General features: G+C 33.3%; 1 protein-coding gene across 1 annotated transcript; it reads right to left on the bottom strand.

Moving 5' to 3' along the window:
• Positions 1-5,470: 5,470 nt before the first annotated feature.
• Positions 5,471-10,335, bottom strand: LOC124374454 (the record flags this gene model as incomplete). The annotated part of the gene is made up of 3 exons (XM_046832664.1): positions 5,471-5,755; positions 7,008-7,302; positions 10,195-10,335. Coding segments are annotated over 3 exons (519 nt in total), but the record flags the coding sequence as incomplete, so codon positions are not given.
• Positions 10,336-10,781: the final 446 nt, after the last annotated feature.

Genomic DNA, 10,781 nt, shown 5'->3' with positions numbered 1-10,781 from the left:
AATACTAGGGTTTCATACCCCTGGCCTTTAAAGTGGAACAAATCTCCGTAAGAAATGCGTCAGTGAATAAACAGCCTGAATTTTAGCCCGTATTGACAGTTAACTTTGCATCTGTACAGTGGTTAATTAATCCGGTGTTTTAAATATACCAGATAGAATAAACAATAGCTGATGTAAAATTACTTAATATTACTGTTTATTAGTTTTAGTTTCTGTTTAATTTAATTTAATTGTAATTGAGGTTTCATATAGAAATTTTATCATAATTTTTAATTAAATAATTTAATGTGTAGGCTTTAGATTTTTTTAAGGAGTACTTAGGAACAGTGTGCACCAGAGAAAATGTGATTAGAGATAATTGACAGAAACGATTCGTGTTGTACTCGAATTGTTTATTGATTTTAGTGTTCTGTTTAATTGAAAACGTTGAAATGTATCGTAATATGGGGTAGCTTAAGGTTTAATGAAAAAATATATGGTTTAAAGATTTTAAATTTTAGATTTCAAAATGAAGCAGATGCAGAAAGCACGGTACTTTTAAAAATAGAAAGTGTATAAAAATAATATAGGTTAGAGTACTCAAAGGTAATCTTACCAATTCCTACAACTACAATTTATAATAACAATATACAATTTAACAGTGTTGAATGTTCAAATAAAGAATGAGAAAAGTCATAGTGAAAACAAAATGTTATTTTAGAAAAAAGTTACATCTAATGATAACTTAAATATTTTGATTTTCGTAATATTTTGGCATGTGTAAAAACTTTTGTTATTCTTGCATAACAAACATTTGTATGAATTATGGGATTGAGTGCGCTCGCTGTAGCGTGCACATGAATAACGTCACACCTATTAAGGGATGGTACAACGATGCACAGATTATTTTTGAATTCCTATTTCATTAACAGAAACATCCATTTCATCCATAAAGTATCGGTGAGGCTTCAATTGTTCTAGTAGATGCAATTCCTTGCACTGATGGTTTTTTGCGTAATGTAACTGCAGAGCAGTGTAATGACAAATGGGTAAAATATTTTATTCTAATTGCACTATTGTGATTCTAAGAGAATATGTATTAATGTTTAATTTTATAGTTTAAGTAATTAATTGTATTTGCCCTTAAATTAATGTTATAACAATCAAAAGTAGCAATTGCTCCTACAATACACCAGTATATTGTAATAGTTTATATTGTTTTAATAAGTAAAACAAATTAAAAGTCACATGAGTGGTTTTGCGTAAATCTTTTACCTTTGTTTTTACCTTTGCATGATAATCGTATTCTTGATACAAAATTAAATTATGATTGATAAGAACTAATATTATTGTAGGCTACATTATATTTCTTAACATAAAATAATATAGGAGCAAAGAACGAATACTTCACACATTTCGCTGATTTCATATAGGCCGAATCTCGTTGCATGGGGCCAAGAAGCTTCCATCAACCAGAATCTTTAGAAGTGCACGTATCTTCTTCCAAGCTGTTACTTAGAGTATTTTTTTTAGTATAAAAGGAATATATATATTTTCAGTTATCCTGTTCCCCAACTATTAATATTTTCAGCGTGCCTAAAGGGAATCTCTCTGCACCTTTGCACTATCCAAACTTTACAGTAATTAGAAATTAAATTTAGTTTGTATTGAAAAGAAATTATGACACTACCCAAATTAATAGAATTAATGTAGATAAACAATGATAAATATAGGAATTTTGTTAAATATTCAGTACAATTACTCGCATTTAGAGGAGTTAAACTGCTAGAAAGAAGAATAAATAATATTGAACTTTCTTCCAACTTCTTGTTACCTTGCAGCAGAAGACCCAAAATACTGCTTAAAAGTTTTATTAATATTTCAGACATACAGTCCTCAATTACATACATCAGACAAAATTATTTTAAGATTATCTATATAAAACGCGAACCATTAAAATACTGCAAATTTTTCCTATGTTTGCTGTGTCTGACTTGTTGGTTGAGTATTAGCAAAGCCTACTCGAGGGACTGGAAAAGTTTTATAGTGGTTTATAGTAGTTTTATTTCAGTTTGTTTACCTATCTGTTCAAACGATATCTCGAAAACGGCAAATCCTTAAAACTTGAAATTTTGCATTGAGCTTAATTTCTAATTTGGCAACACTAAGTTTGATGATGGCGCATGCAACTCAATGAGATTTCGCTAAGCGTTAGCGAACATTTTTATATTGGTTTTATAAATAACCATGATAACAACGAGAAAATAGTAGAATCAATAAATGTGTAAACAAATTGAGTACAGCCATATGAGATTTTAACATACGATTTTTTATTGATTACGTAAAAAGCATAAATTATTATGAATGAAACTTCGTTTCTGAATAGACGAGTTCTATGTTGGCGCATGTCCAACCATGGAGTTTCGTTGAGTCCTATAGAAGCCTTTCACTCGGTAGGCTGACACAATGTTTTTTGTCTGCCCGGGGGAGGAGAATGTAAAAATGTCTTTAGTGTAGAACATCTCGAGAATGAAATGAGCTGTAGATTTAAAATGTTGCAAACTTAGCGAAGCCTTATACGTGACACGTGGTGTGGTGTACTCCTACATTGGACAAGAATTGTTAGTTCCAAGTTTTTAAACGGTTTTCTAGAAAATGTATCTTAAGACCTAAGAATACATAGTCCTTTAACTCGTTAATTCTTTTTAATTTTTATCTCTGAAGTGAAAATAAGGAAATAATGGTTCTAAAAGAAACACTTCACACATGAGGTAAAGCCTTGGGAAATTGTACATAGTAATGAAAAACGAAAACAAAGGTAAACTAACACGTTGAAGGGGTTGAAAGACAATGAAGTGTGGTTGGGGAAGCACAGAAGGAGTAAAGATTCCATTGTTCCACATTTAATTTGTCGTGTGCTGCGAGCCTGCGGCAGTGGAGCGTGAAACAGGACTGGCGGCAGTTAGCATTGTGTGCAGAGATGGCACTTGTGTCATCACAATACAGGGCGGTATATCCGCTCTGGGCTGTCGGTGGACGTTATGTCACAACGATTTCTCCTTACTTCCACCCCCGTTCCAAGTGTATTTGTGAGAATACACCTTCTGGCACAATATTAATAAACATTACATTCACGAGTATTTTTTTCTCTTCATTGTCCAAGCTGACCAAGTTTATTGATGTTTTCATGAAGACGGTTTCTCAACAACTAGGTAGAAATAATAATGTATAGAAAAAATGACGTTGGGGTTATTTCTACGTTAGAGTAAGAGCTCATTAATATTTTAGTCAATATTTATTGCCAAATATTTAATTTTATAACTCCACATTGGGCTAGTGGACTCCGTTTTAGAGGACGATAAGAATTTGAGGCCTGCATCAATTTTAAGAGTTTTATAAGGACATAGTTTAGTGAGTGTTGGTTTTTCAGATAAGATGTTAATTTGTTTAAAAAAATTGAAATAATTAAATTGAAAATGTAATTTTTGCTTACAGATTCGAAACCGTTTGAGAGAAAGAAAAAATATCAATACAAAATAATTTTTATCACCTTTAATTTTGTGCAATGCAAACCAAACGTTTGTATTAAATACTTTTTTCAGCTTTAAACATTTTTTAATTCTCAAAATGTAAACCATTCTTAAATGTCGAAACATTTCGGGAACTGAACTTTCTTAGTTATTTTTGGAAGGGTTGGTGCTCAGCTTTGGGTAACATTTGGGGTTTAATAACTGTTCAATAAATTAACAATAAAAAACTTACTAAAGCTGATTTTTTTAACGATTTTTATCGAATTCTTTGGCCACAAAGTAGGGGGGGGGGGGTTCAGTTGTACCGAAGTTCCTCTCTTCACTTGTACCGCTATAATCAGTGGCTCAGGTGGTCTGGCTCACCTTATATATTTCAATTTAATAAAGGTACAAAATTCATACCTTGTAATATTAAAAAGCAATGTAATAAAGCAATTGTAATATTAAAAGTCAATTAAAATGTATAATTGTAAAAAATTGTAAAACTGTAAAAGTCAATTAATGTAAAAAAGCAATTGTAATATTAAAAGTCAATTAAAAAGCAATGAAGTGCTATTTTTTATTGAAAATACATTAAACGAGTTATTAATGTTGAACTGGTTTAAAACTCAACTGTTGAAATCACTAGCTCATTAATAAACGACAATAAGCTAGTGATTCCAGGATAAAATGATCGGTGGAAAGTATGTCAACACTTTGAATTGTACATATCTTAAAGTAAACGATCTTAAAGTATCACAGCCCAAGCCATGTGCACCAAGTAACGCACTTAACCAAACATATACTTTACAAGACAAATGCACATAAATCTTAATTGGAATCAAATATAACCTACACACAAAGAACCATACCATAATATAAACAAATACAATTATTTCCAAGTAGACATTTCTTATTTAGGACACGTCAAAAATTCCGTTAGACCGAGGAAGTTACGAGACAAAGCGAACGCCTTTATTGGCAGCTCCCCATCCGCAAAATGTAACGTTAAATTTCGTCAAAATTATATAAAAATGTTTGTAACAAAAACAAGAAAATACGCGTATAAAGTAAAAATAATTCTTATACTGAGAAAACTAGTTTTTTTAACCATAATCATTTATGATACTTAAGCTGAAACGGCAACAAATTTTAAGGAAAATATATTTGTTGCTAGTTGATCCCTAAGTTACTTGTTGCATATTTAGTTTTTATTTATAGCAACCCGAAAAACTATATAATGTGATATGTTCGACGGCAAAAAAGTGAAACACGTATAGTACACTAAATCATAACAATAACAACTGTTCTACTTGAATAATTATAGTTACACCGTATAGATTGTGTAACTAAATATTACTTTTTAGTCACCATTGTTTTGTATGATATTAGCATCTGACATCTAATAGATATGTTATTTTGTTGTAAGACGTGTAAATTTAACGTGGGCCATTCATTCAATCAAGACAACGAACCTTGATATGAATGGATATCTCGGATTATTATTACACATCGTGTTAAACAGGCTCTTCAGTGCGGTGAACGTCATACAAAACTAGAAACTACAAATTGTATTTAGCTAAAAAAATTAAAAAAATCTCTTACTATACCTGAAGTTCTGAAATGGTCATACAAATGTGTGCCAATATTAAATTACATTTCTAGTTGCTTCGAGAATCCTGCATAAATAATGTTAGTAATCTATTAAGTTTTCTAAAAGCTGATCCCTTGAAACGTTTTGATGAATTCTTTCTGTGCCACATTTTCCAGTATATAATTTTTTGTACAGTATTTTATGCCAAGTTCTAAAGGCTTTAATTTCGAGTTAAATATCTTAATTCTTTTATAAATCTCCTTTTCTAGTATAGTAATTTACCTGTCAGAATGATAATGGACCAAATGTTATACCATACTGAATGTAACTTTTTATATTGAAATATTTCGCGTTTGGTGAGGTTTATATGGAATAAGATATACCTTAGCACGCTTTATACTACACTTTATTTCAATGTGAATTTACAATAATGAATACTGTAGTTTAAAAGTGTTAAAAAGTTATTTACACATCATACAAAAATAAAAGCAATTGCATATTCCAAATACAAACTGCAACGACAAGCTATACCACTAATGATAACAAAGTATGCTCCTCCGACAATGTGACTGTGCAGAGGCGAGACTGTACTATCTGAGAGAGAGTTCGATGACGAGGGCGAGGAGGACAGAAGTGACCGAGGAGTCGACCGATGTGGCTAGGGAGAACAGTACTGTAACAATACAAACCCTTACTGCACCTTTATTTTTAGCTACACAAATACACACACCAGCTTTGTAAACACCGAGAATTGCTAGAAAACTTAATCATAGTAACCTGTCTTTGTGTTTTCTACAATATACATTAAGGACCTTTATGGCTTTGTGTCTTATACATAAAATTGAGGAATTAAAATATTTATGTGTTTGCCAAATGCATGACGATGGTAAAAGTCGAGGATTCTGCTGTATTTTCAAATTATTAGTTGTCAGCAATGATATTAGCAAAAAAAAAAAAAAAAAAAAAAAAAAAAACAAATTATGGTCGAAATGGCAAATTTGCAGTTTTTTCCTAAATTTACTGCACGGTCAAACCACTATGCCCTTCTAAAACATAACTTGGGACCTTTCTTTGGTTGTATATTAATGGTGGCTGTTTAAGTTTTAGTAACAGATCCGAGCACGAGAACAGTTGATTGTCTAAGAATTTAAAAGGTGGTAAATTGAAAAAACGTATGATTCCTCGTTAATTGACATAAACTAAAAATTACTCGTTTTCATTGCTATATGAGACAAAATTTCGATGTAAGTGGTAATACTCGTAAAAGGTGTTCAAATGACAAGTGAAACATATTTTGAGAGCTGTGTTTTCACAATCCTACCTAACATGACTGTTATATCTTTGCAGTTTTTTTATGTTACGTCTGGTTATATTAATTTGAACATCATATTACCATTAGCTCATCACCAATTCATAATCAAATAAAAAAAATTCTTATTACGATGTCTAAAATTATTTTTTGCAAATTGGTATCCGGTATGAGAAACCAAAAAGATATCTGACATTGGCTCCAACTGTGGTTACTCCAATATAGAGTCCCATCATGAAAAAGCCAATGCTGCTCTCGGTTTTCTAGAAGCTACAGTAAAAATCTCTTGACTCTTTAGTTGCTATCTTATGTCTCACTCTCACCTAAAACTTTTTATGATATTTTAACAGTATCGTTATTGAGCCCTAGCGTTGGTTAATACAAGTTAGACATAGTACTGTACATAGATTCAGAAATAAGTCAGACCAACACTAGTCGTTTAACTTCCACTACTATGTTATGTTAGTCAACAACTGAATAAAGTATTAGTAGCCCATTAAACCTCGTGTGAGATGTCACTAGAATCTACTAGTAAATATGTATAATGTTGATTAAATTACACTGATGTATATTACACAAAAAAATATATATTCTCTAAGGCGCTGCTAAGACATACCTCTTTCATGCTTGGGTTCGCAGGGCTGCTGAGACTGCAGGACCATACTGACCGTCTCCTTGTAGATGTCCGCCAGCAAGGCAGTGCACTTGAGGACTAACCGACCGGAGCTCACGTGACGTGATAACACTATTGTGTCCAGCGTGATAGTGCGAGTCTCCAGCGAGCCGTCAGTCTGGTTCCTCGTGGACTGAGTCATCAACTGCAACAACAGAGGTAACAATCTCGTGTCCAGCGTGATAGTGCGAGTCTCCAGCGAGCCGTCAGTCTGGTTCCTCGTGGACTGAGTCATCAACTGCAACAACAGAGGTAACAATCTCGTGTCTAGCGTGATAGTCCGAGTCTCCAGCGAGCCGTCAGTCTGGTTCCTGGTTGACTGGGTCATCAACTGCAACAATAGAGGTAACAAACTCGTGTCCCATCGTGATAGTCCCGAGTTTCCAGCGAGCCGTCAGTCTGGTTCCTGGTTGACTGGGTCATCAACTGCAACAATAGAGGTAACAAACTCGTGTCCATCGTGATAGTCCGAGTTTCCAGCGAGCCGTCAGTCTGGTTCCTCGTGGACAGAGTCATCAACTGCAACAACAGAGGTAACAAACTCGTGTCCATCGTGATAGTCCGAGTTTCCAGCGAGCCATCAGTCTGGTTCCTGGTTGACTGAGTCATCAACAGCAAACGTCATCAGGTTATCAGCTGGAACAGTTAAAGGGTTTTTTATGTATATTGCATATTACTAATTTTGAAATAATCCATACGTACCGTTATCGTGATGTAAAACTAGTTGTGTTACTCTCGAAATACTTCCGTAAAATGTTTTTACTTTTTTAATGCATAGTGGGGCAGGAAGGAAAAACCCAATTATAATTAAATGTTGAGTTTGTATGACGTCTTCTTTAAGTAAATGCATTGCTCGTCTTGTAATTCATGGCTAAAAGTAAGTACTCTTAGCTTCTACAATGACATTGTTATGGAGCATTAGACTACTATATGAGGTAAAAACACACAACTTGTTGCAGTATAGTATTTGCAGTTTAATAAAATTATGACAATATCATAGCAATGCGTTACAATAATTCCTGTGTTCGGCTGTTGAGTAAGAAACGCCATAAATCAAAGGTTTGTTTCATTGTTCATATTATACAAGTTGATTACTGAAACGAATTAAATCATGATCAGACGGTTACATAATGTACGTCAAACCGCGCAAACCTCTTGTAAGTGCTAATGTGTTTGTTGTACCAAATAGCTGAAATTGACGAATTACACAATTAATTATAATCTACACGTAACTCATTTTGCGATACATTGTATTAAACCGAAAATACACTTATACTAGTTTACAGGAAATGTGGTGATGTTTTTTCCACATCCTTACTATCGTCCGTCTCACAGACACCCACATTAAAATTAGCGTGTGAGCAGATAACGCGTCTTGAACGTGGTATAATAACTTTAATACTTTTTTAGTACATTTATACAAGTGAAATTAGCTTTCTGAACTATACGAAATCAATTCTCGATCGGAAAAGGTACGAATGGTTCCCAGTTTCAAACTGGGTTTTCTTAAACCAAATAAAATTAAGCAAACATTTCAGAAATTATATTTCTTTTACATCACGTAAAATCTAACTTTGTAGCATTCCATAATTCTCAAAAAGAAAACTTTGTCGGAATGTTACAATTTAGGCTAATCTAGTTTAATAAATACTTCACATAAACCCATTTGTTTAGTTAACTTCGATTATTTTTTATTGTCAAAAATATAATGTGTGCTGAAAATATAAATACATAGCTCTTTATAGTCTTTGAACAAAACAGTCTTATTTTGGATCCGCGGCTTCACAAGCAATTTTAAAAATTGAAGGACTTAGCCTACTTACTGGAAAGCAATTATGATGTAAAATGAAATTAAATGAAAAATTCTTCATTTATACAGGCAAATGTAGGGCCGCATGGCCTTTTCTTACACTGCAAAGCGAGAACGTAAAGTTTTAAAAAATGAATGAAATATTACCTTAAGACTAAAGATTAAAGACATAATTGCATATAAACAACGTGGAGAAATCAATTTCATATTTTAACATTTAAAAATGAAAACTTAACAAAATAATAAATGAACTACTCCTGTAATTCTTGAAAATATATTAAATAAAATTATACTTTTAATATACACATAAAATTAAAGTAGTTATTATAACTAGTTATTGCTAAGAAGTCCTAACTTTTTATTACACACAATCTCACATTCATCCTTCTAGCATTGTCACGCCCACAGCATCTCAGACCAAACCTGTCTCGGCTAACCGTTTAAATATCTTTCAGTTTCGCCACAAACCAAAAAACGGCTATCGATGGAAGTAATTGTGTGGGGAAGGGCATTCTACAACCTACAAGCCACACTATGCTATGATTGTAGCACTATGGAATATTTCAAACATAGATATACATATATCACCGGTAAAGAAACTATACATCATAAGCTTAAAAAGTCTTCGAAAAAAAGCATTTGCTTCCGTTGCTTGTTATAAGGGTAAGAATGAGCTATATCTTTGTTTTTTCTTAAGCTTCAGAAAAAATATCATACACAATGTCAAGTACCGTATGTGCAAACATTCACTGCTTTGTTCATTGGGTCATGTGGGTTTTATAAAAGCATTTAAATAGATTTCCAATGCATTAGATGGTTTAAATTCGTCACTAGTTAAATATGTTGTAGAATTAGATATTAACTTCAACTTTGCAATATGCATTACACTATTGATCATGCACTGTATATTTAATATATTGTAAAATTAAAGAGTAAATAAAATGAGTCTACGTCTTTGGTGAACTTCGGCTGAAAGGGCCAACAGCTATTTGTGTCGGTCAAGTTTAAATTACATTTCGTATATATTATAATTATTTTCCCGAATTCTCGAAAACCTCGGTTTTCGCATTGTAAAAACTGTTCTCTACTTTCTATGATTAAAATATTTATGTATCATAACTATGAACCTGCGTTAGTTCAGAACGAAACCGACAGTGAAAACCGTAACAAAATCCTTTGAGTAGGTTAGAAAATACCGATGCACAAAAATCAACTTTAATTTATACTATGTGTTGATTTTACATTAGGCTCTTAAAGTCCGTCTCTAATTTGTTAAGTAAGTCCTATGTAAGTTAGCCTTTACCACAAAAAACAACTGACCGGCTCGTCGTTGATGAACCAGGCCAGAGTGGGCGCGGGCCTGGCCGGCCCTGAGGTACACTTGGCCCGCAGTCCTGTCTCCGGCCCCGTACTGTCTGTCCACTGTCTCAGGACTGATGTATGGAGGGTCCTTAGGCAGCTCTGCACAGTGCAACAATGTGTCTTAATACACAACTAAAACACGCTCTTAAAAGCAAGAACAACACAACCAACATTTTTGGTGAACTTGGAAGACAATCACGCTTTGTTTACAAACTGTCAGTGGAACACGTGTATGTCTAAGTGTAACGATATCATCCACTTAATTAAGACAATTGTTCTGGAGAAAGACAACAGAACAGAGGGAAGGGAGAGGTCGGGCCCAAGGCTGTCCCTTGCATAGAACAAAGGGCACAATTAATTACCCTGTCGAGACTTCCTCGCTCGGAGACAAGCGGTGACTTTCAGCTCAAATTAATAAACTGAATCGTACATTAGTCTTATAAACATCTTATAACAAGTCTCACAGACTTTTAACATTACAAAAATTGGAAAACAGCAAAGTTAAGATTGTATTTTATAAATAAATAACAGGATGGCATGGTTAT

This window comes from Homalodisca vitripennis, unplaced genomic scaffold, assembly GCF_021130785.1.
Source record: "Homalodisca vitripennis isolate AUS2020 unplaced genomic scaffold, UT_GWSS_2.1 ScUCBcl_8564;HRSCAF=16717, whole genome shotgun sequence".
Lineage (NCBI taxonomy): Eukaryota > Metazoa > Arthropoda > Insecta > Hemiptera > Cicadellidae > Homalodisca > Homalodisca vitripennis.
Note: the sequence above shows the minus strand (reverse complement) of the source record. Positions and strands in the feature narration are given on the sequence as shown.